At 37.7% G+C, this 26,472-nt stretch overlaps 3 protein-coding genes across 4 annotated transcripts in view; 1 reads left to right on the top strand and 2 right to left on the bottom strand.

The window, feature by feature from the left end:
• The window catches only part of sec24b (SEC24 homolog B, COPII coat complex component), a 30,028-nt gene extending 23,688 nt beyond the window's left edge, over positions 1 to 6,340 (bottom strand). The window contains exons 1-4 of one of the 2 annotated variants that reach the window (XM_062425758.1): positions 6,119 to 6,340; positions 4,432 to 5,115; positions 3,169 to 3,330; positions 1,164 to 1,298 (exon numbers count right to left, since the gene is read on the bottom strand). In XM_062425758.1, the coding sequence (XP_062281742.1) occupies positions 1,164 to 1,298; positions 3,169 to 3,330; positions 4,432 to 5,115; positions 6,119 to 6,173 (1,036 nt within the window). In that variant the 5' untranslated portion in view covers positions 6,174 to 6,340. The remainder of the gene's footprint in view (positions 1 to 1,163; positions 1,299 to 3,168; positions 3,331 to 4,431; positions 5,116 to 6,118) is intronic. The other variant, XM_062425759.1, reaches the window with a different exon arrangement.
• Positions 6,341 to 7,784: 1,444 nt separating this feature from the next.
• Positions 7,785 to 12,895, bottom strand: LOC133985908 (thiosulfate sulfurtransferase/rhodanese-like domain-containing protein 2). The gene is made up of 9 exons (XM_062425650.1): positions 12,619 to 12,895; positions 11,289 to 11,578; positions 11,076 to 11,184; positions 10,722 to 10,841; positions 10,287 to 10,392; positions 9,324 to 9,439; positions 8,876 to 9,034; positions 8,599 to 8,737; positions 7,785 to 8,493 (listed from the first exon to the last, which is right to left on the bottom strand). The coding sequence occupies exons 1-9, from the start codon at positions 12,748 to 12,750 to the stop codon at positions 8,258 to 8,260; spliced, it is 1,407 nt and encodes a 468-aa protein (XP_062281634.1). The 5' UTR covers positions 12,751 to 12,895; the 3' UTR covers positions 7,785 to 8,257.
• Positions 12,896 to 13,010: 115 nt separating this feature from the next.
• On the top strand, positions 13,011 to 24,997 carry LOC133985778 (nuclear cap-binding protein subunit 1). The gene is made up of 23 exons (XM_062425485.1): positions 13,011 to 13,158; positions 14,609 to 14,697; positions 15,200 to 15,300; positions 15,389 to 15,545; positions 15,672 to 15,779; positions 15,883 to 16,004; positions 16,255 to 16,324; positions 17,160 to 17,375; positions 17,524 to 17,621; positions 17,741 to 17,804; positions 17,912 to 18,022; positions 19,015 to 19,079; positions 19,172 to 19,234; positions 19,353 to 19,427; positions 20,356 to 20,459; positions 21,230 to 21,352; positions 22,098 to 22,200; positions 22,798 to 22,891; positions 23,036 to 23,139; positions 23,228 to 23,345; positions 23,445 to 23,585; positions 23,701 to 23,814; positions 24,338 to 24,997. Exons 1-23 carry the CDS (start codon positions 13,125 to 13,127, stop codon positions 24,449 to 24,451), a joined length of 2,388 nt encoding a protein of 795 aa, XP_062281469.1. The 5' UTR covers positions 13,011 to 13,124; the 3' UTR covers positions 24,452 to 24,997.
• The last annotated feature ends 1,475 nt before the right edge of the window (positions 24,998 to 26,472 follow it).

Below are 26,472 nucleotides of genomic sequence, written 5' to 3'. Positions count from 1 at the left end.
AAAAGAAATCTTTACAAAAATGTTAATTATTTGTCTGTTTCGGCACTCAACACCTTACAATAATTAAGTTAACCCTTACATACTGTTCAGGGTCCAATTTGACCCATTTTTACATTTGAGAGCTGCAAAAACCTCCAAAATACACATTTCTTTTTGCCAGGGTTTTGCTAATGTGACCCAAAGTTTTAAAAAATTGAAATAAAATGCATCATTTTTATTAAATTTTGTGCAGCTGAGACACATTTTTATGTATACAAATGCACATAATTCATATTCTATATTTTCTCCTGGACCATAAAACAGTGACTGTGAATGTCTTTTTTCCCCATAAGATTAATCAAACTTTCATGAATGACTTATTATACGAGTCAGAATATGAACAGTATGTAAGGGTTAAAGAAATACTAGAATGTGAGCTTAGAATCAGATAATTAGATGAAAATATGGCCATGCAATCCAATACTACCACCTTACCTCTACTGCTGTAAGCCAACTGGAAATAAATATTGATTTTTTTTAATTTTTTCCCCCCGTCAGCAACACAGCACAGTTGGAAGACTGGAGGTGAACTACAGACAGATAATCATATCCCAAAGATTACTGAGTGTGAGAGAGAGAGAGCTGGACAGCATGCGAGGAAGACTGCATGATAATTAGACAAGCAGAACCTGGCAGAAAGAGCCGCTAACTCACTTACCTTTCACCTGTCTGAGAGGCAAAGTTTCATGCCAATATTACAGTGGAACAACAAAACAGGGTGCACACACAAACATTTAAATAGGTGAAATGATCATTAAGCTCCAGTGATGACTGTGAGGGGGAAGGCTGTTGAGGTAGTGGGAAGAAGGAGAGGGGAGGAAAACAATCTGGTTATCCTATTAGAAAGTGGAAGAGGAACGGAGGATGAGCGGCAAACTGATTGAGAGAGTGATTGTAGGTGGTGGAGAAGAAGTTAAAGACGGCCGTCAGACACATAACAGAGGAGCGGCAGTGGTCAAAAAGTGACTTGGCACTGGCTGGGGATGGAAAACGAACAAATGGTGTAAAACATTTCAAGGGAAATTAGGTTTAGAGGAGAGAGAGCTGAACCTGAAGGGAGTTCATGGGATGGATAAAGTGGTAAAAAAAGAGGGGTTGTGTGGGAGGTAAAAGCTACAGCAGACCTGCTTCCTCATCCTCATCCTCCTCCTCATCATCATCATCCTCAGAGCTGGATGACGAGGGAGCCGCAGCTGGGCCTGAGGTGGTGGCAGAGGCAGAGCTAGCTCCACTATTAGCAACATATCCATACTGCATGCCTGTTGGGAGGAGGGGAGTGGGAAAGGTACATAAAAACACTGTCAGGACTGTGTGATCGACAGCCCAAGTGATCAGTAGTGAAGTTTGATCCAAGTGTGTGTGTGTGTGTGTGTGTGTGTGTGTGTGTGTGTGTGTGTGTGTGTGTGTGTGTGTGTGTGTGTGTGTGTGTGTGTTTAAACAAATAAAGTATATAAAAGCATAGTGCTGTGCTATGATAATACATAAAACATATACAATTGTATAATAATTGTGAAAAAGTAAAGATAGTTCATTTTCTTTGTCATTTTTTCCTTTTTTTTTTTAAATTAAAGAAACTTAACCTTGATTTGACATGACTGAAAATTACACTATAACACTATAATATATAATGTATTTGAGGTAAGACCCTGATAAATCCATGTTGGTATAAACTAGCGTGAATGTAAAAAGATAAATAAGGCAACTAATGATTTTAATTAATCAATCTGCCAATTATTTTCTTGATTGCTGTTTCCTAAAGTCCAAGCTGCTACCTCATGTCTTGTTTTGTCTCCATTAACAATCAACAACCAAAAGATATTCAAGTTTACTGTCATAAAAGACAAAAGAAACCAGAAAATATTCATATTTCAGAAGCTGGAATCAGAGAATTTGTGTACATAACGATTCATTGATTATCAAAATAGTTTGACATGACTGAAAATAACACACAAACTACTTTAGAGACTAAGTGAATGATAGCACAGATGATTTTTGCTTTATTTGCTTATCATGCCTTCTTTGTGGTAAGAGTTAAACACCCTTCAGCTAAATTAGAAGAGGCTGGTGATGAAATGGTGAGAGTCATGACTTGTTGTGTAACAGGGCGTTTTACTTTGGCAAATGTGTAACATTAACTTTAAATTCCAAGTCTACACATAAAAACCAGCAATGCTGACTGTTGGGAAACTGGGCAACTTCCTTCATATATTTACACTTTTTTTGATGTATTGGATGCATAACATTATTTTTATGTGTGGAAAAACTGGATAAACTAATTTCTCCTAATTGTTTTCACAGGGCCAACAAGCTCGAAAAAAAACCCCCAAAAACGTTCAACAAACATTCACTTTATCCAGCTACAAGTAATTAGACTGATTGACAATAATTAATACATTTGAAACATATAAACACATAAAACACACCAATAAATGCATTAGAGAGGTATGCTCTTTCTTTCCCTTGCTGTTATATAATGTTTTTACTGTTAACTGAAGCTAATATTACTTGGACCATAGAAACTGATTTATGCACTTCACCATGAAAATCTGCAGAAATGTTGTGATTATTGTCCGTTTACATCTCACATATTAGGATATAATTAAATTCATTGTGACAGTGAAGCTTCTAAGGCAACTGTATTTTCCCCAACTCAAATTATAATAACATGTAACTGCAGATTGTGCAACAGAAAACATGAACAAGGCGGAGCTAAACTAAACAAGCAGCTGGCTGGCATGTGGTAAACCCTAAAATTTGTATAAACGCTCACACCTGCACATCTGAAAGCCTGTGTGCGTGTGTGTCTGTTAGTAACGGATGCATATCGAACATTTCCAAGGTGCCACTGTGTCTATGCGCTTAACCATTCAGACACGTTGGCACAAAACTTCAGAGCTTGAACTTCAACAGTCAGACAAACAGAGTCACTGAAGTTCATTTTTAAAATCAGACAAGACCAAAACAAATGAAGAACCAGAGCAGAGGAAACCCACAACAAGGAGGTGTCACATTTCTTATATTATGCTCAAGCACCAAAATAGAAACAAAAACAGGTCTGAAAATCGTTTCCACTCAAAAAAAAAAGAAAGAAAAAGAAAACAAACATGACCTGCTTGCTGATTTATTTACCTTGGTGGTGGCCCGGCGAGGAATGGACTGAAGTTGAAGGGGTTCCTGAGGGCGGTCGGTCTGAGTCCGCACCACCACTGCTGAGAGGGACCCTGCCGTAGGAGTCGTAGTTCAGAGAAGCCTGGTGGCTTTGGTCATAGTGTTGGTGGACTGTGTTTTGGGCTGTGGGGAAAAAAGTACAATAAAATAGTGTATAGTTTAAGCAGGGGAATAGAAAATGTAACTCGTCCAGAATCCTAAAATAACAGCTGTTTATTATAGTCCGACCAAAATTTGGCTTGTTGCTGGCAGTCACTTCAACAAATATCTTTCTAGGGTTACTGAAGGTCAGATTTTAGCGTCCCTAAAGAAGCTCTGCCAATTTAGTGAGGAACACATGTCACTTTCTTTACAATAAAAGTTTCCCATCATTGAATCATTTAAAGTGTTTTAATATGAAGAAGCACAGTAGACTATGTAAGGTTTGCATCTTAACATAACTCATCATAACATAATGGTGCTATATAAATTAAGTTATTAGTATTATTATTATTATTGTTGTAGTTATTATTATTATATGAGACAGGAGCTCAAAATCTTCCTGTTAAGAGTCAGAGGCTGAAGAGAGAAAGGCTGCATAAAGAGCCGGTGTGAGATACATAAATAAATGATTTGTTTTTTTTAACTGTGGAGTCCCAGAATAAAAATACAGGGCTGGAAATGAGCACCATAGGTCCCTTTAATAATGAGTTTTAAATACTTATGTCATTTTTTCAAGCTTCAAAAATGTAAATATTTTCTAGTTTCTTTAGTCTTTTGGTTGTAGATTGTTAATGGAGGCAGAAAAATACACCTTGGACTTTGGGAAACCAGAAAAATCAAGAAAATAATTAGCAGATTAATTGATAATTAAGATAATCATTAGTTGCCCTATTTATCTGCTATGTTTACTCTAGTTCATACTACACTATTACTACTCTACAATACACTAGTTGAACCATAAGGGTCTTAGCACAAATACATGTTGAAAACAGGTTATACTATAATTTCAAGACATGTCATATTAAGGTTAAGTTACTTTAAGTGTAAAACAAATAAAAAATGACAAAGAAAATAGACAGCATGCATTCAATACAATTAATACACACAGACGCATACCTCTGCGACACCAAATGCATGCTCCTATAGTTTAAAGTAAAGTAATGTTAAGACATATGTTGATGATTCCTAATTTTACAGTCAATAACTGATCAGCCTCTGCAAACATGAAACTGTCAGACACACCTGTGCTTCCTTGACCGTTGACTGTCGGCCCCACACTGTACCCGGGCTGCACTGCTGTCGCAGAGGCTGGCCGGGTGGTACTGTACTGATGAAGGGGTGCACTCATCTGGGTGGGCATGACTCCCGGTGTGGAGGTGGTCTGCGAGGAACTTAAAGTGCCGTACTGGCTACTCCCAGGTGCAGACGGGTATGAAACGATGGGGTAGAGGGGAGCTCCGGGACCACTCGCTGGCGCAGGCACCAAACTGGGCTGCTGCTGCTGCTGCTGCTGTTGTTGTTGTTGCGCTGCAGGAGCATGGTACGACTGCTGTCCATAGTAAGATCCTGGAGTGGCATATGGTGGAGGATGCGACTGCTGGAATGGCTGTTGGTTGTACTGGGCATTTGATGGTGGAGGTGCTGAGGAGGGGTGGGTGGTGTATGGCTGAGAAGGAGGGGCAGAGCTAGGGGCAGCGCTGTATTGGGAAGGTGCTACATGGTGCTGCTGCTGCTGTGGCTGTGGTTGTTGTTGTTGCTGATGGTTGTTCTGGTAGTAGTTTGCACTATGGGCACTGTTCGTGATGGGGGCTTTGTTGGGACCGGGTGTGTTCTGGGCAGGGGTGGTGGGGTAGTTGTGATGCTGAGGTGGGGCTCCTCCATAGTAGCCTGCAGTTGGATACGTGGATGTGTAGGTCTGTGCTGGACCTTTGAGGAGGAGGCAAGGGTGGGGGAAGAGCATTATTAATTAGCCAAGTGTCACAATTTTACTCTACATGTCCTATAAATAATATATAAGCTCACAATGAAGGCAGTAATGCTTTCATCTACACACACTTAGCTCCTCATCTTAACATGCATCCCTGACAGTCAACACAAACTATTTCTATATAAATATAATTAAGTGGGTGTCTAAGAGAGGCGCAAGATGACAGGGACAGTGTGAAATGATTGTGCGCAACCTGTCACACAGCTATAACCCAGCTAGCAATTCAAGCTAATGTTAGCAGCTAGGTTATCTCCTTTGGTTTTCAATGCGTTGCTTAGCTCAGTGTTAGCAGCTAAGTGTTAGCAGCTAGGTGTTAGCACTATACGCTCTCACAGCTGATGCCAACATATTACACGTCCTTCTTTTTGTATCATGGTATCATTTACAACATATGATATATATGTATGTACCAAATTAAATATAAAAAAGCCAACAGGTGACAGCTTAGCTAAAGAGTTTAGCGTGTTAAAGCTAGCTGGCTAATCGCATCCCTCTCCCCCGGTGTTACGGTTTAAATGGTGACTGTGTTAATAGGTGACTTTCTCCTAAAAAGTCTTTAAATTATAGTTTAATCCTTTTAAAACAGACACTCGTCTGTCTAATATGTACTCATTTATGCAAGTTAAATTGTATTCATGAGACTTATTCACCTCTAGTAACGTAAATCAATGTGAGAAAGTCATCAATTAACACGGTCACCAGTTAAGCCGTAACAGGTGTTCGATATAAATGGTGACCGTGTTAACTGGTGATTTTCTCCTAAAAGCCTTTCCATTATAGATAATCCTTTTACAATACACAATCATGCATTTAGTATGTAATCATTTATGCAAGTTAAATTGTGTTCATAAGACTCATCACCTATCGTAATGTAATTCAATATGAGAAAGTCACCAGTTAACACGGTCACCATTTAGAGCGTAACACCGGCCGGCCTCTCACCGTTCTGGCTGTAGCTGACGGAGCTGTTCAGGTTAGTGAAGCCCGGCGAAGACATCGCTCGGTCCTCCCGCGTCCTTGTTATGCCAACACAGATACACGACTGGGTTGAATACACATGAGAGTCCCTGGATCTCTTCTTCCACTTCGACCTCCTCTTCTTCCTCCTCCTCCTCCCTGCTGCTGGTCGGTGGAGACCCGGGCAGCCAGGTCGCTTGGCGGACAGCTGAAGCTTCTAGTCGGGATGCTGAGGAGCTTAACTGAGGCTTCACTCTGGTGGTATCACGCCCCCGTGTGGTTCCTACCTGCAACTGCAAGTATGTAGATATATATTTTATGAATCACATTTTATTGATATTATTTTATCATTCATCAGTTGTTTTTACACTTAGTAGTACGTGCAACACTACTTCAACAATTCACTGCCTCACATTCACGTTTTTTTTATTTATTATCTTTATTCATGACGGTCGTGCCTCAGTTGTGTTTTTATTTATGACATCTGTTGTGCCTGTTTTGTCCTAATGTTTTGTTTATTCTTGTCTTTGTCTGTGTTTTTATACGAATGCACCTCCAGTTGTGGCACTCCCAATTTCGTTGTATAGGTGACTGTACAATGACAATAAAGGCTATCTGATCTTATCTACCGTAATGGCAATTATTATTATTCATCTTCTCTGATACAAATGAGTAACTATGTCATATGATTGGGTGTATGTGTGTGTCATAGTTTGCTTATTGAGTGAACATCATTGAACATTTAGTGAACATCATGTATGTTAAAATCTACTGACTAACCATTGCCCTGATTGTACAACACATTATGACGTGACAATTGTGCTTACATTGTTCTGATAGTAGAACAAGGTCATCCTTTCACAAGATAATGTATTTTATATAATCTGACAACTTCTCCTGCTCTAGGCTCACTCATGCCATCTCACACTTGAGACAGCAAAGAGTCCGTCTGCAGACCACCGAATAATCTCTCAGAAAGACAACAAACGACTTTGTGCTTCTTGATATAAAATTGCCAGAACACTACGTTGAGACGCCCTAACTAAAAGGGTTCCCAAACAGCTGCAGATTTATTATGATGTTTAGATATTTTAAAAAAGACTGATGCTGTCCTCACTATGTAAATCCCAGAAACATTGCACACATGTATAATCTCAGGAACTTTTTCCATATTGCACATTTACACATTGCAGGTTTATTTACACAGATATTGTTAACTGTGTATAGTATTTTATTTTATTTATTTCATCACTTTCACCCTTATGCTACTACTCTTTCCCCTCTTTCCCTTATCTTATTATTATTCATCTACATCATATTTTCTTTCACGCTTCACATTTAAGTAAACATTTGAATGCAGGATTTTTATATTGCAGTATGTTTTTACTGTGTAGTTTTACTTATGAAAGAACATTTTGAGTACATCTTCTGCCACTCCCAATACTAACATTTTCAGTTAGAGAAAAGGATAAAAATAAAGCATGTATTCTTCAGGAAGATTTGCATGGTTTCAAGTGTTTATATTCACATGCTGAGTTGTAATACACAAATGAGTATCATTTCAAGCAAGGTGCACAGATGAACGTTTGGGTTTCAAAGTGTTTAAGAGACAGTTTCAGTCTCACTAACCAACAAACAGAGACATCTGCATGTTATTTCCTGCATATCGTTATATGCTGCTTATCTGTAAAACTATTCAATGAATTGAAAATGTAATTGACATAAATAATTGCTCAAATAGTCAATGTAGCTCAGAGCTGTTATTAAAAAAATCTCACATTCACACACTCACACACATGAAAAGACAGAAAACATCCTCTCTCTTGGATCTGAGATTTTATTCCTGATGAGTTGACCCACTTTCACAAAATTCATGTCATACTGTAAAATTAATGGATCCAGCAGATGTGTCTTTACATTACACATGGATGATTTTTCAGAGTTAAAACCGTCATAATGTATCCAATTTGATTCAACATTTACATATATAAAAAACAAATCATAACCTTAAAAATATACTGGATACCCTCCACCAATCCTAGTTGTATATTCATGGATATAATAACCCAGGACAGGCAGCATTTTTCATGTGGCTGCAAGCACAGATATCCAGTGGTGACCTCTTTATTGCTGCGCATCCTGAGGGATTCTGGGACGTCCATCAGTGCACTCACACTCCTCTTTATGCTGCGTGCCGACGGAGGATGCCTTTCTCTTAGTCTGTCCTTTGGTTTGGCAGGTGGGGCAGCAGGCGGTGTGTCCATCCTGTCTGCAGCTGCTACAGGACAGAACCAGCTGGCAGCAGTACTGGGTGGAGCAGAGTTCGTACCGGTCCCAGGGACATCCACAGTACCTGCAGTCTGGGCACAGATGTTTTTAACACAAAAACATCACTAAATGCAATTTTCCCCAACAATTATTTGCATTATTTAGGTGCTTTATGTTACCCTGATGTGCACACTAACCTGAGATGATGTCATTGTTGGAGGAAATGGTGTAGCGCTCATCGAAGACAAAAAGTTTCCCTCGATAGAAGCCCTCTGGGTAATGTTCCAGGTACTTGTGAATTCCACCTTTCAGCTGGTAAACCTCTTTACATACATCCTGTATGCAGGAGATGCAGGGTCCAAAAATTAACAAAAACTTGCAATAAAATAAAAATTGAATGAAAAGTCTAATCCATGAGGAGCTTCACATCTGAAAACAACTCCTGTACTTTCAAACTGCAACAAATTAACTTACTTTGGAGCGGAGGTAGGCCGAGCCGCGCTCACAGCGGATCCCTCCTGTGCAGTACATGAGGACCTTCTTGTCTCTGAAGAGTTCGAGGTTCTGGTCAACGTAGTCGGGGAAGTAGCTGAATTTACGGATGTTTGGGGCCAGACACTGAGTAAACTGCCCCTGGTGGGAAATTCAAATCACATTTTGCATTAATATTTTTTTTGTCTTGTTGAATAATGATAGATTTGAATGTGAATGTGTGGATGTTCTGCTTTCTCCTGCCATTCTTCAATGAAATGTTAATACTGTAAAACCTGTTCTGACTGCAATAAGTTATGCATGTTTGTATAAGGCAGATGGGGACATAGACGTATCACATGTAGGCTAAAATAAATATAAGGATCAGATTTTGACATTTGATTTAACCAACAGAACCTGTCAAAGTTATTTAGTCAAAAGCATGACTTACAATTTTACTCTCATAAAAGTTTCGGCAGTCCAGGAGGACGGTGTCACCGCACAAATCCCCTTTAGTTATAAGAGCCTCCACTTCTTTGTGAAACTCTTCAGGCTCCAAATGAATTCCTGAGAAGCAACGCAGGAATGTAACATGAAAACAAACTTCACAAAGTTCAAGTTCAACACTTCACTTCTCCCAGAAGGTGACATCAATATTTCACAACAAGGAAAAACTTTTATTTGATATTGAAAAGAACGAGCAGTGCAAGCAGCAGTTCAAACACAACAATAGATATAAAGAAACAACCATGTTTGCAGAGGAGTGACTGCAGCAGACTATTTTGTTGAGGTCAACGTCAAGATAAACTTCATTATCTCACAAGAGGAAATTCATGTGGTATAATACAGTAGTAGCCATTAGTATCACCGGTAGTAGTGGTAGCATTTTTGTATTATTACAATAGTAAGTGAGTAAGTAAGTAAAGTGCACTCATACAGCATCTTTCTCAGACAACAGTCACAAAATGTTTCACATTCAAAGTCAATTAAATCAGATACAATCATATAAAATTGAGATAAATTAAAATAAAGGCGCTAGATAAAATACACAAAGGGAACAGACGTAGGTGTCAAGTTAAAACATAAAATCCCATAAACTACCTGAATGTCTGTCTGAACAGATGAGTTTTTTAAGCGCTATCCAAGGACCTCAAGCTTATTGGGAGATTACTCCACAGCTTTGGGGCTGCTGACTAAAAGGCACAGTCTCCAAGAGCCTTAAAATATGTCAGAGGTACACTTAGAAGACCCTGAGTAGAGGACGTAAGGGCTCGGCTTGTGGTGTGTGAGTCCAAAAGGTCTGCGATATACTGCAGAGACTGGCCATGTAAGGCTCTATAAGTGAGCACCAGCATTTTGAAGTGAACTCTAAAAGGAACAGTAACAGTGGTATTGTTGTTAATGCAAACAATACCTGCCAGTTGGTAGGAGATGACCTCAGGATCGACTCCCATGGGGACAATTTCCTTATAGACCCCGACCCTCAGTTCTGTAAAACACTCTGCACCACCATCGCTTGTCTGAACACACACACACACACACACACACACACACACACACACACACACACACACACACACACACACACACACACACACACACACACACACACACACACACACACACACACACACACACAGTTACATTTGTATGAAGTCATAATCATAGACTACTTTTTTCATGTGTATATGATTTAATAGAAATCTTACACATTAAATTTAAAGCTGTGGAAACCAAGTGAAACACAAAAAAAGAAGTTCATATTTATGGAGGTTGCCAAGTGTTGTGACATTATGTGTAAATGTGACAATACAAAGTACTGTAGTATCATCATCAAACTCATACTGACCTTAAAATCCTCTTTCTCCATCTTGAAGACAGGATGCGAACACATTGCGTCGATGTACATGTCAGTGGCCACTTTGGTGCCGCCGACCGTTCCATTGATCCCTTCAGTCGCCACCCTCACCTGAAGGAGAAAGCATGATGTATGTTAATAGGACCGTTCAGCTGGCTTATATAAATATAATATTTACTTTTCTGCAGCAACAGAAACATGTTTTCTTTTTTAAATTAGTTTTTATGTAAAGCACATCGAATTGCTCCTGTGTATGAAATGTGCTATATAAATAAAGCTGCCTTCCTTTGCCTTTTAACTATTCCTGATGTAAATATTCTCCCACTTAGAGTATAATTTATTCACCTTGCCAGTTAAGTGGAGCCTCTCACACAAAGCTTTCTGCCAGGCACAGATGACATGTGGTTTGTCCACTTCACAGTAGTGGTAATACAGGAGAACCTTGCCTGGACCCCTGATTTTAAAAAAAAAGAGGAGAATTAAAAAAAGACACATGGATATATATTAAAAGGAAATTCACAAAGGCACAACTGACTCAAAACGTGACTAGTGACTAACTTTTCAAGTTGCTCCTCAGAGATGTGACTGGTGTTGGGGATCCACACAGAAATGTCCACTGGCTGGGTCTCACGGTCGTTCTCCTGCTGTGATTCAGGCTCTTCTTCCAGCTGTCTTAACAAATGCTCGAAGGCCGACTGTGTGAGCTGCTGAATCTCAGCCGCGTGAGTCCTGGCGACGTGCTTGTGAACGGCCGAGTGTTCCTTGAAGGTTTGGCCGCAGCAGCACCAAGACGTCCTTCCTTCCTCCTGACTGCCTTCCTTTTTGGACGCTACAAAGGCAGCAAATGACTGTGAAGAAGAAAAAGTGCTTTAATGTGAGAAAGTCAATCCCTGTTTTTAAATTAAAAACTTTGCGCCACTTCTCAGATTGTCTAGATTGGATAGTATCAATATCCTTCAAGAGTTAAAACGGCAGTATCTGACAGGAAACAACAGAAGAATAAACATAATTTTAAGCAAAATAATTGATATATCTATTATTTCTTGTTCCAGTAATCATGTCAAGACCCCTTAGATTAATCCTGTGAACCTTTGGTTGATCCAGACCCCCAGATTGGATACCAATGAGCTAAACTATGGACGCAGCTCGCAGCTTAACAAAAACAAAAACATCAGCCAGTAGTTGGGTTACAGTACCTTTGATTTGAGCTACTATTTACTCATGTATACCACAATTGCTAAAAACACTGATTTATCTCTCCGTATTTCTGCTCACACACTGAAACATGACCATTTCCACAGCTGTGGTCAATAATGTGATAATTTGGGATATGCAGTAAAAAATAGCCTTTAGTGAGGAGTGTAAACACTTCAGTGCTTCCTGATACCGCTCATCTTCCTCTAGTATTGATAATGATCCTTTTAATTTGGTTATTAAACTAATGTGACAAGTTATATTTATTATGTATATGTGTTTATTTGGTGATGAATAAAGTATATCTATCTATCTATCTATCTATGGATCATTTTACATTTGAAAAATAAACTTGTTTTGGCTCTCAGATAGATAGATAGATAGATAGATAGATAGATAGATAGATAGATAGATAGATAGATAGATAGATAGATAGATAGATAGATTAAACAAATGAAATCCAAAGATAACCAAAGCTCTTCTTTACATATTCTCCATCGACTTTCTTTAAGTTTTACATGTTGAGTCTCAAACACACATTGATCATTTTCAGTGCGTTTGATTTGAGCTATTATTTCTTCTGCACACACACAACATGACAATTTCCCCAGCTGTGAACACTAATGTGATAATTTGTCATATGCAGTAAAAACGAATAAATCTAAACACTTCAGTGCTTCCTGATGCCTCTCACCTTCCTCCTGCAGAAGCTGTAGCACTTTCTTTGTGATACAGAGAGTTGTTTCTCCTGTTTTAATCCATTGGAGGATGAGCCATCTAGTTCCCAGTCCATGAACTCTGAGCAGAGAGACTCCTCCGATGCCATGTTGTTTATAAACAGCTGGAAAATATTAGTTTAACAAGCTGATCAAGAGTGTTTAATTAAACTACAAAAACTCTGCCTTATGGTTAGTCATTTTAAATGTTACCCTAATCTTTATAAACATGAAATATTAAGTTTAAAACGTGGCTTTAAAAACATGTCATCTGTCACTAAACGTGCAGCGGACCAAACAGAGAGGTTACACTTTCCGGTCTGAACCGGATGTGCTTCACTTGAAATCAGACCGCTGTTAGTTTTCTGAAGCTGCGGCCAGGCTGAATGATCTAGAAAAGCCTTGTTAATTAAAAAAAAACTTTCTTTATTTCATTTTTCATATCGTTGAGTATCGTAAAGGGTATCGTAAAGCGGCGTGAAACATGTCCCGGCGACGCCATAGCGACGAGAGTGACGGTAAGAAGCGACCATTAAACACGAGTCTGTTAAAGGCTAATAACGAGCGGTAGTGTTACGGTTACAATGGTGACTGTGTTAACTTGTGACTTTCTCCCAAAAAGCCTTTGTAGTGTAATCCTTTTTTAAATAAATACTCATATGTGGTTAATATCTGAGTATCTAATCATTTATGTAAGTTAAATTGTGCTAAAAAGACGCATTTACCTCTTGTAAAGTGAGGAAGGCACCAAGTAACACGGTCACCAATTAAAGCGTAACAGGGCGGCTAACTTTAGCTAGCGTGTTTTAAGATAATCTCTTTTGATTGATTCATTATTTTTAACAAGGTTTCAGTCTTCAAATGCAAACCATAAAACATGCAAAACACTTAATATGTTGTACAATATGTATAATATCTTCACCATTTGGGTTTGAAAGTGATAATATTGCGCAAGTTGTTGTAGTAGCAGCTGAATTAAATGTTACTGATACCGTTAGCTGCCATGTTTTAGCTGCTTTTAACGTGATGGGGATTCATGGTAACACTATGATGGGAGTCATAGTACCACAGTGATGGAGAGTCATGGTAACACAGTGATGGGGGTCATGGTAAATCAGTGATGGGGAGTCATGGTGATTGGGGGTCATGGTAACACAGTGATGGGGGTCATGGTAACACGGTGCTGGGAGTCATGGTAACACCTCTGTAAGATAATTACTACGTTCAATAAAAGTTTTGTGTAATTTTCAGCCGTAAACGTTCAGAATTTAGAGGGAAAATCCACCTTAAACATGATTAACATTGAGTTATTGCTAGCATGCTTAAATACACAATGTGATAATAATAATGGTGTTAAATAAAATGGCATCCAGTGATTTAAAGGGCAGTGACAGCAGCTAAATTAAAGCATAACGGAAAATAATTCATTCAGCCAGTTCACTAAATATAAGTTGCTGCAGCTATTGTAATTGTTTTTATTATCGAATAATCTGCCAATTATTTCCCACAATTAATTGATTAATCATTAAACATCAGAAAAACATCCATCACATCATCCTGGAGTCTAAGGTGATGTAAGCAAATGTCTTATTTTTCCCTCCAAAACCCTAAAATATTAAATTACGGTAACATAGGACCAAGAAAAGCAACACATTTAACGTCAAATATGCATATTTGAAAGGCTGCAAGTGGTACATTTTTGGCTTTTTTGTTTGACAATGATAGAAAATAGTTGCAACTTATTATGTTTTTTATGTTTGTGTCATTTCTTGCTCTAATTTTGACCTGCTGACTTTCTCTCGTCAGCTTCAGAGGTCACTTGTTATTTTTATAGTAATATTGTTGGTTTTTAATGTGTGATTATGAACATGGGTGAATTATTTTGGGTGGTTTATCTCATCAAGGCTGCCGATGAGTTTTCTATTCAATATGTTTCTCATATTGTGTTACTGTTTTTTTTAAATCCAGGAGGTCAGGCCCACAAACGGAGGAGAACTTCGGAGCCCATTGAGATTGAAGATCGCCTGGAGTCTCTGATATGTCGTGTGGGAGAAAAGGTAAACAGGCTGAACAGGAAGGAGTATTTGATATCTTTGTATAAATGTACATTTTGTTTTCAGCATGTTTTGTCTTCAGGGAGGATTTAAAACTTGACTCTGGCAAGACAGCTCTTGCTCTGTCTATTGATCCTAGCACACTGCTTTAGTTTTAAAGACAAACACCACACAAGCACTTTCTGATGTTTGTTAGTCTATGACGATGTAAAGACAAAAAGAAAATATTAGACCCTAACAACAGAATGAAATTTATGTGCAGTTTAATAGAAGAAATAACTTTAGTTGGGTCATTTAATATAAGAAAGAAAGGTAGTACATACAAATATTAATTCAGATTATTTTTATTGTTGTTGAGCCAAAAAAAAATGGGGCTCCACTGACTTAAGTGTTTATTGAATTTCTTGCTCATTTTCTAATGTCTCCCAGCCCCCCGGAGCAGACTGCTTTTAGTTGAATTGGTTGGTTTTATGTTACAGATTTTGTTTGTTTCATTTTTCCTCAGAGCACATCGTCCCTGGAGAGCAACCTGGAGGGTCTCGCTGGCGTTTTGGAGGCAGATCTTCCAAACTACAAAAACAAAATCCTTCGCATTTTATGTGCTGTGTACGTTTATCCCAGCTCTCACCTTTTCACTGTTGAAACTATCATTGTTTTAAACGCTGGTTCTCACCGAGTTCTTCTTCCCTGACAGTGCTCGCCTCCTCCCTGAGAAGCTGACGGTGTACACAACTTTAGTCGGCCTCCTCAACGCAAGGAATTACAACTTTGGGGGCGAGTTTGTGGAGGCGATGATCAGACAGCTCAAGGAGACTTTGAAAAACAACTTGTACAACGAAGCTGTTCACTTGGTAACCCGATGCTGCAAAAACACCTCACATACTGCTATTGAAAGCATAAATATATCAGTATTGTTTTTGACTTTTTAAACAAAATGTCTTTTCTTTTGTTTTGTTTTCTTTTCTTTTTTTTTCTAGGTACGTTTTCTGTCTGATCTGGTCAACTGCCATGTGATTGCTGCTCCCTCCATGGTGGCCATGTTTGAAAACTTTGTCAGTGTTACTCAAGAGGAAGATGTGCCACAGGTATGGAGAAGTTTCAGTCCTGGTTTATGTTAAAGTGGCTGTATTACATATTGTATTATATTTTAAGAGGAAGTATTATAAGAAGTCTTGTTTGTGTCTGTAGGTACGGTCGGACTGGTTTGTGTACGTGGTGCTGTCCTGCCTGCCGTGGGTCGGTAAAGAGCTTTATGAGAAAAAGGACGTTGAGATGGACCGACTCCTCAGCCAGGTCGAAGGATACCTCAAGTAAGATGTCTGCCGCCTTTTCTGTGCTTGATTTTTATATTTTTTAACATTGGTTGATGCTTTTTCCTCTTCATTGTTTTTGCTGTACATCTTTCATTCTTCTGTTTTTTTTTTTAATTTACTTGCTCAGTGTCTCAGCAGTTTTGATTTTTATAGTTTTATTGGATCAGTGCTTTAATCTCTTATCAGCTGGATGTTAAACAATGTTTTTCTCCTCTTCTGTATTGTCACACTTCTCCATATTTTCCAGGAGGAGAGTAAAGACTCATGTTCCCATGCTGCAGGTGTGGACAGCAGAGAAGCCTCACCCACAAGAGGAGGTGAGACACAGATATCAGGGTGACATTTTTTTTCATTTTTTTTACTTCCTTGACATGGTGTGACTTTGCTCAAGTGAAGTCAGTTTAATTTCAGACAGTATTATTTTTGATTTGTGTAATTATGGAAAAAGATTATGAACCTTACAAGATGGTGCATTTAAAAGACAAGTAATGTGCAAGAACCCACAAACTACACTCTTATAGGAACAATTCATGAACATTTTTGCAGTGTCTGATCTGACTATTATTAAATGACAGATTTAACTATCAGAGGTATTAAAGCAACGGTGGAGACATACAGCTGTCTGGATTTACAGTACTGTGCAAAAGTCTTAGGCCACCACTAGCTTTGTTGTTTTAGCAAAGTTTTAAAGACCATCCATATTTATATTTCAGCCTCTTTATTAAGATATGAACAGAAAATACAGGAAATTATACATAAAAATAAATAAATAAAAAGTCAGTATTTAGTGTGACCTCCCTTGGCACTAAGCACATCTTTAACTTTTTTATAGGAACTGATTCCTGTGAGATAAATGTTGCTAAAAAATAAACAAGAGAAAAGGCCACACACTGCAGCTCCCAATGCAGATCATTTATTTGGATATCACCAGTGTGTCATTTCGAGCACAATGCTCTTCTTCAATGCTCGAAATGTCACGCTGGTGATATCCAAATGAATCACATGCATTGGGAGCTGCAGTGTGTGGACTTTTCTCTTGTTCTTCACCTGCTGTATTCGTCTTCTGGATGTGCGTATCCACCATTTATTTTTAGATAAATGTTGCTAAACGTGGTAAAAACTTCACCTCCTCTTCCTCTGTCCCTCTCCCAGTACCTGGACTGCCTCTGGGCCCAGATTCAGAAGCTAAAGAAAGACCGCTGGCAGGAGCGTCACATCCTTCGTCCGTACATCGCTTTCGACAGTGTGCTGTGTGAAGCCCTGCAGCACAACCTGCCCCCCTTCACCCCCCCTGGGCACATGCCAGACGCCCAGTACCCCATGCCCCGGGTCGTCTTCCGCATGTTCGACTACACTGATGCCCCAGAGGTTTGTTTAACGATGAAAAAACGTGTATTTAAATTAATTTACGCCAGTTATAATTAAATCAAATGTTGAGTATGTGTTAATATGGAAATACCAAAGTTAACAAGGAGTTTTTTTTCAGTCCTCAAACTTTTGTCGTCTTTATCCTCAGGGTCCCGTTATGCCCGGCAGCCATTCTGTGGAGAGATATGTCATTGAAGAAAACCTGCACTATATCATCAGGACTCACTGGAAAGAGAGGAAAACCTGGTGAGCAGCGAGTCAAACACATTTTTACTTTCGTCAAGCTTGAATGTGAACACAAGCTCCCACTCTGATGTTCAAAATCTTTTAAAATTTTGCCATTTTTCTCTTGTTTAACTCTTCAGTGCTGCCCAGTTACTCAGCTATCCAGGAAAAAACAAGATTCCACTCAACTATCACATTGTGGAGGTAGGACTTTTTCTTTTCTTTACGCAATAGATAAAAGGAAAAACTTTTTTTTTTTTAAACTGGTTTAAAATTTAGAATTTCATGTTTTTTCCTTTTTGTCTTTTTAGGTGATCTTTGGAGAACTTTTCCAGTTGCCCGTTCCTCCTCACCTTGACGTCATGTACACCACTCTGCTTATTGAACTCTGCAAACTGCAGCCAGGATCATTGCCCCAAGTTGTATCCTTGATTTGTGTCACTGCAGTTCATTACAAAGATGCTCTTTAACGCTGATTCATTTTCCATCATATCCAGAAAGGTCTGAACTCTTTTCACAGTCTGATTGTTGAGGAGTTAAATGTCCTAAAGCTGTAGCAAAAAAAACACACAAGGACACATCACTAAACAAATCTTAACGTATTAGTGATGAAAATGAAATATGGAAAAAATTTTGTACATATGTAGAACTTTTATCTTCGTCCAACCACTACAAACTATAAGTCATATTCACCCATTATAGCTAACATTCATACACTGATGACAGGTGCTTCCACGCAGGGTGCCAAACAGCTCATCAGGGGGGCGCTAATCATTCACACACACATATTCATACACCGTTGGCACAGACACTGGGAGAAATTTAGGTTAATTATCTTGTCCAAGGACACTTTAACATTCAGACTTGAGGAGCCAGGAACTGAACCACTGATCTTCTGATAAGTAGACAACCTGCTCTACCTCCTGAGTCACAGCTGCCCCAAGTTATATATATATGATATTCTTCAGTTGTTAAGATTTGCTGTGACAGATTTTTGGCAAATTGGCACCAAATCATAGTAGAAAATGTTAATTATTTCAATAATTTGCAGCCAGAATCTAATCAAGTAGAAATGGATGAATATCGAGTGGTTCCAGCTTTTTAAATGTAAATTGAATATCTTGTCAGTTGGAGAAAACAAGCATAACTTTTAAGGCATTATCTTTGTTTCTTGGAAATATTTTTAATGTTTTTAATTGATATTTCTTGTACTAATTTCTTCTATTATGCATACATAAAACCCCGAACGATGATATCCCAGTATAAGAATTTACTCATTGTAAAATTACATTAAGAGGTAAATCATTTCTAATATCCAACTCAGCTTAATTGATGATGTTATAATGATGTTGGCTTGAAAAAACTTCTAATGTGCATTTTAAAAAGAGATTTCACCTTAACGCCTGTCTGTTAGTTGGCTCAAGCCACAGAGATGCTCTACATGAGACTGGACACCATGAACACCATCTGCATAGACAGGTAACGTTACCACACGGGTGAACAGCTTCACTGACGTACTTCCTGTCTGCCTGATGTAACACTGTTGTCTCCTCTGATGATTTTTTTTTTAGGCTTATCAACTGGTTTTCTCATCATTTGAGCAACTTCCAGTTTCGATGGAGCTGGGACGACTGGTGAGTGATTCTGTGATGGAAACGGAGAGCTTTTATAGCAGTGAGTCTTTGTTTTAAATCAGCAGAAAAGTATCAGTATTCATGTGGTGATGAAATGTTTGTGTGTGTTTCTGTGAAGGTCTGACTGTTTGACCGTGGATCTAGACAGGCCCAAGCCCAAGTTCGTGAAAGAGGTTCTGGAGAAGAGTATGAGGTATTATATCATGTTTTCTTTGAATATAAAAGGATGGCTGATCATGTGTTGGCAGTGGATGTTTATCAATTCAGCTACCGAACTCCTTTACTATATAGCTTTCTAAAAACTGTTAGTGTCTAGTGATTATGGTGCAAACTTGTGCTGTCAGTCTTCCTCTGTAATCCAATTCAAATTTCATTCCTTACTGCTTTTAATATTCAAATTATATTCAAATGTAGCCTATTATCAATATTTACTTTGCATGTATACACTGTAAACACAGGATTATACACTGTCAATGTCTCTATCAACACGTGGTTGTAACACGCTCTGTCCACTAGAGGGCGATCCAATATAACCAATAAACATGATAACTTTATTAGTAAGTAATAATTGATTATAGACACAGAATCATTTGCTAAAATATAAGTGTTAAATAAGCTTTCACTGTACTGGATTATAGTATTTAAACTACGCACTTAACTGAGATATAAATAAATCCTCGTCGGTTTGTTTACATCAGTATGTTGATGTGTTATCTGGGTCACGATGAACTGTAAGCTCCACTGATACAAGCTCTGTGTTTAAACTTCACTCAGGCTCACGTCTGTTACTGCAGCCCAGCTTTTTTGTTGTCTTACCTCACTGTGGGTCTGAGAAACATAATTTACAGGACATGTAGAGGATTGAAAATAAAGAACTTTGAACTTATATTCAACTTCCAAAATTCATCCAACAGCCCTGCTACAAACCATGGATTTAAAACTTACTTAACTTCTTACTAAATCCAGTAACGCTCAGTTAAATTGATGTTTTATCATTTCTCCTCAGTTTATTCTCTTCTTATTGGAGCTTTAATTCATTCCCTCTGGACGAAGTTTAACATCACTGCTGTTTTTCTCCTTTAAATCACATTAAACTCGTCTGTTTTCTCTTCTTCCTGCAGACTTTCGTACCATCAGAGGATAGTGGACATCGTCCCTCCAACCTTCTCGGCCCTCATTCCATCTGAGCCCATCTTCGTTTACAAATACGCAGATGAAACCGCTTGTAAGCACATTTTATATTTCTCTTTTTCACCCAGCAGCAGCATCCGATAGGCCTGGTGTGGAGAGCGTTTTATGTCTATACGTGTTTTATACATCACTCATCTGCACTGCTGACTGTAGATTAGAGTCTGATACTGTCTGTAAATAAGCTTCCCAGAAATGACAGTGGGTGTTTCTTTCCTCTTTCCTGAGAAGTGTTAACATGATTAGTGTCAGCTGCATTGCATTCAGTAGAAGTGGCCATCTGATCATAAATCTGAATCAGGCTAGCAGCAGTTATAAGGATGATGACAATAACTTCTTATGTAGTACAGTAAAGTCACACAGAACGGTAAAAACAAATTCTGAAGGTATATTAAAGTACATCTACGTTCATGTGGAAAAAAAGATTAATCTGGTGTTGACAGAAGTCTTATCTGAGTGTTAATAAAAAGGTTTCTACGCTCATAAACACCAAAAGAAATCCCTCAAACAAAGAATGTAGTTAAATTATTGGTTAAAAATTATCTGAGACATCTATTATTCTTTATGCTTTAATCCTGGCTTGGTGACCCTTTTTAAAACATTAATCAACATAATTATCAACACACTGAGAGTCAGTGAACAAGTGTTTTATAGTCGGTTCTGTCCTAAATTAATCAAAACTTCTGGTCATGGTGCGTAATCGAACCTCAGCCACTTTGATCACCATCAGACAGTTTTATGGACATTTTTGTGAGTAAAGTTTGGTGTGATTTCAGTCATTAATGATGTTCTCCTGCCGCCCTGCAGCTTTGTTACCTGGTTATCCCGTATCCATCACCGTTGGCAACGCCATCAAGAACCGAGCATCCAACGAAGAGATCCTGGCCATCCTCAAAGAAGTGCCCAACCCCAACCAGGAGGATGACGATGGTTTGTTTCTGCTTCACCACTTAAACCTTAAACCAAAACAAGACATTTAAATCAAATCAAATGTATAAAAGTAAGAAAAAAAATCAGGGCCAAATAAGCGATGACATTACAGTGTTTCCTTTATTTGTCTTTAATCTTCTTTAATCAATCAATCAATCTTTATTTATAAAGCACCTTTCATACAGACTAGTGTTGTTCAAAGTGCTTTACAGTTAGTTGATTGACAAGCTGATAATAAGACAGAACAAGTGACATAATAAAAACAATTTAAAGACCAATGCACGCATGTGAAAAAAAGATTTTTTTATATAAAATAACTAAAAATAAATAATGAAATAGATACAAATAATAACATTTTTAAACTTTTATTAAAAGTTAGAGTAAAAAAAACTAAGTTAAAATAGATTAAAAAGACAAAAGAAAAGTAAAATAAAAGATGGAAGTTTAATAAAAAGTTGGACTAAAGCGAGGTTAAGAAAGAGATTAAAAGAGAAAAGAAATAGACAAATAACATTGATAAGAAGATAAAACTATAGAATGATAAAAAAGAAGACAAAAAAAAAGAAAAGACAAAAACCAGGCTGAACAATTTTAAGACATTAATGTGTCAAAAGGATTTCTACAGATTTTTCTCAGTGTTACAAGTTTAATTCAACATATCTTTTTATCTGATTTTAACCTAAGTATTGTTCCAACCTGTTTCCCTCCTGAGTCATTGTTTGTTTTTCTCGTTCTCTCCTTTCAGATGAAGGAGAGGCTTTCAACCCCATGAAGATCGACGTGTTCTTACAGACTCTTCTTCATCTAGCAGCCAAATCCTTCAGTCACTCCTTCAGCGCCCTCGGCAAGTAAGTTTGGAAACCGTAACTTTATTTTGTTAAGGTTCTGTTGTTGTTGAATTGCTGCTTTGATGTGATTACAACATAAAAAGTAAAAAGAGGCTTTTCCTCATTTAATTAACTTGTGTTGTAGTCTGAAACCTTTCTACTAACATTACCTAGAAGTTGGAAGAAAATAGGGATAAAAATGTGTTGAAATGAAATGCTGTATTTAAACATCTATCATTATTGTTCTCTCTACTCTGAAAATCATTGTCTACGTAGCATTAATTACTCAAGATAATACATAACCCTTAACAAAACATTTCATAATTTATTATTTTAATAATAATTCATTAATGTTGGACCTGTATCTTAAGAAATCTAAACAAAACTAATAATGTAAAAGCCCAGTTCTAATCTAAAAACAACCTGCAGTTTGATTAAATAATATAAAGTATAAAGTGCTGAATTTAAAAAAAAAAAGAAAGAAATAAAAGAAGTAGCAGCAATAAGTCTCTGTAGTTTAAAAAAAAAAATCAGATGATCTTAAATTTGAAAGTTCCCAGTCAAAATAAGTTTTTTTTAATGTACTGAATGAACCCAGCGCTGCGTCTTCTCCTCCAGGTTTCATGAGATCCTGAAGAACCTGACGTACAACGACGAGGGGAAGCTGCACATCCTCAAGGTGGTGTACGAAGCGTGGACGAACCACCCGCAGGTACCAAAAGAAACCCTTAAAACGGAGATATGAGGTCTTTGTCTCACCTCATTACATTATTAATGAGCAGTGTACATGTTGAGTTAGTTCAGTTTTGGTCTGAATGTCTGTTAACGTGATGTTTGTGTCTGGTTCGGGTTTCAGATGATCGCCGTATTGGTGGACAAATTGGTTCGGACGCAGATCGTGGACTGTGCTGCTGTGGCCAACTGGCTCTTCTCTCAGGACATGGCTCACGAGTTCACCAGGTGGGACCAACGTCTAGCAAATGTTTTAACAACCAGTTTTTAATTTGTAGCATCATAGATAAAACTAACTCTCCTAAACCTCATCTAGACTTTTCATCTGGGAGATTCTGCACTCGACCATCCGTAAGATGAACAAACACGTCCAGAAGATCCAGAGGGAGCTCGAGGAGGCGAAGGACAAGCTGGAGAAACAGCAGCACAAGAGGGTAATTTTTTATTGGATAATCAAACGGAATTAATAAATCAGGTTGGTGTGAGCAGAGGTAGTAATGGTTTGTGTGTTTTGTGTGTTTGTTCGTCATCAGAAGGACAGCGGAGACGAAGAGGACATGGACAAGAACAGCGAGGATGAGGAGGGTCAGCTGGAGGAGCAGATCGATAGGCTACAGGAGAAGGTGGAGTCGGCTCAGAGCGAACAGAAGAACCTCTTCCTCGTCATCTTCCAGGTATTCACCAGTTCATTTTTATTAAATACCTGATGAGATTGTAACCTTTTTCTATATTTTAGACAGGTGAGATGAGCAGCTTTTAACACACAAACCTTTTTTTTTGCTCTCTCAGCGTTTCATCATGTTGCTGACGGAGCATCTGGTCCGCTGTGAGACGGGCAGCGTGGACGTCACCACGCCTTGGTACAAAAACTGTATCGAGAGGCTGCAGCAGATCTTCCTCATGGTAAAATATTTAAACACACACACACACAGCAGGGTTATTATAGTGTTGACATTTTAATTAGTTTTTATTTTTATATTTTCATTTATTTAATTTAACAAGGGATTAAGTAGTTTTAGTTTAGTTTTTATTTAGTTTTATAGTCTTAGTTTTAGTTTTTCAGGTATTAAGGAGGAAAGCCTTGATTTGTAGAAGCTGAAAACATTGAAATAAGATAATAAGATATTCCTTTATTAGTCCCACTATGGGGGAAATTTACATTATTACAGCAGCAAATGGACAATAAAATAGAAGAGCAGCAATAAAAAGAAAGAATAAACAATAAATAATAAGTACGAAAAACAATAATAACAATAATAGTAAAAAAATATATATTTTTAAAGTTTCCCTCAGTCACCACACTTTTCACACTGCTAGTTTTAGTTTTATACACACACACACACACACACACACACACACACACACTAGAGTATCGACCTTGTGTGTGTATCCTTGATGACTGATGTTGTTCCTCTTGGTTCTGCAGCACCATGTGACCATCCAGCAGTACATGGGAACCCTGGAGAACCTGCTGTTCACCGCCGAGCTCGACCCCCACATCCTGGCTGTTTACCAGCAGTTCTGCGCCCTGCAGCTCTGAGACACACACACATTTACTTTCAAACACACACACACACGCATACATCCTTGCACACACAGATTGGATTAAATATGTTGCTAAACCTACATTAGAAACCTACCAGCTCTTGCATCAAGAATCTCCTCACTAGTATTTTTTTTTTTTACCTCTATTTTGTGTGTTTGGTGCCATTCGATGTGTTTAGATATGTGCGACCACACCTGAGGACATTTCTCTTAAAGTAGGAATCCAAAAGGACAAATCCTGTTGATTAATTTGCTCTAGTGTTCCTCTTTTTATTTCCCTTTTTTTTTGTTTTCATTTTTACATTATAATTGTATTCTTATGAATGGGTCTTTTAAAAACACAACTGTATGTACTGTTTAAGTCCAGACTGAGCTGGAGAGATGAACATAGGAGAAGAGGAGATATCAGGTCGGCTCTGAATTGATTCTGAATCTAGAGAGCGCTCTACTTTTTTATATTTGTTTTATGTGGAATTGGGAAAAGAATTAAAACTCTCCAGAGTCTTTATCCGCCCGCTTGTGTGTGTGTGTGTTCTTCATCTCGACCGCTGACCGCCACAACGAAGCCTCGATGACACTGAAACATTTGAAGTTCTGTTTTACGCTAATGCTGAGAGGCACCTGAACGCACCGCCACTGTAATCATGATTTTTTTTTTTAAAAGTGATAATTCTCAAACTTGTTTAAAATTGTTTTTGTTGGTGCCAGAGCTACAAATTACTTTATTTTATTTATTCATTAATTGATCCAGAAAAAAGTAATTGGAAATTGTTTGGATGATTGATTTAATCGTTCTGAGTCATTTTTCAAAGACAAAATGCTCAATTTATTCAGTTCCAGCTTCTTAAATGTGAATATTTTCTGGGTTTTTTTATTCCTCGATTAAAAAAACGGAATATTTTTTTGTTTTATTTCAGGTTGAATTTTGGGTTTTGTGAGACGGTGATCAACATTTTTCATAATTTCTAACATTTTAGATGCCAAACAACCAATTAAATAATCAAAAATAATTGTTAGTTGAAGCCAAACCACCAACAGATCAGCTCAGTGATGTTTCCTGTTAACATTTTGATTATAAATACTAATTTACATATTTGACGTCTATATAATGACTCTAGTAATCTCACACACTTCATCATCTGCTTAACAGCTCTTTTTTAAGGTCACTCCAAATCTTAGTTTTAAGTTTAAACTAGCAGATGTTTTGTTATCTATTTTGTCATTTCAGCTCATTTTAGCCTTTTATTAAACTTTTCACTTTCCAGCCTCTCAGTGCTGATATGAAGAAGGTTCCTGCCTAAAAGCCAACAACATGTACAGCTGATTAGAACATTTTTATGTTCAGTTTCTCTGCTGTTGTACAAACAGTTAGTCAGTCCACCTTAAAAAGCCACTTACACTTTTAATTCCATCAAAAACAAACTACAAACATGAAAGCACAAAACTTTTTAGAGAACATATAAATAAATAAATCCTTTATGTACTCAACACACCTTAACCCTTACATACTGTTCATTTCATTTGAGAACTATTAAAAACACTGTATACACATTTCCTTTAGACTGTAAATAAAATGTAAAGAAAATGCATCATTTTGACATTTTTAACTTTTGTTGAGATTTGTTGCTAAATAAAACTGAATTGAACAAAAGTGCAATGAGTAAACTTGAAGCCTCCAGTTCACAAATACTGACTTTACAGTAGAGAAAACATCTTTGTGTCCAATAGTTACGCTTACAAAACTAACTGTATTTGTATATTTATATATTATATATTTTTCAGTAAGGGACAAGATGTAATTTTATCCATTTTTAATGAGTCAAAGATCTTTATGTGGATGCTTCAGGTTACTATATCTGAGAAAACTGGAAGCAAAATGAGACGAGCCTCTTGAAGGAAAAAAAAATAACACATAATTGGATCAATATTAACACATCAGTCAGTTTTAATCACAATATATATATATTTTTTTTTTTTTACAGTATTATGAACACATTAACTCCTGAAGGTCAGATT

Source organism: Scomber scombrus, chromosome 9, assembly GCF_963691925.1.
Source record: "Scomber scombrus chromosome 9, fScoSco1.1, whole genome shotgun sequence".
Lineage (NCBI taxonomy): Eukaryota > Metazoa > Chordata > Actinopteri > Scombriformes > Scombridae > Scomber > Scomber scombrus.
Note: the sequence above shows the minus strand (reverse complement) of the source record. Positions and strands in the feature narration are given on the sequence as shown.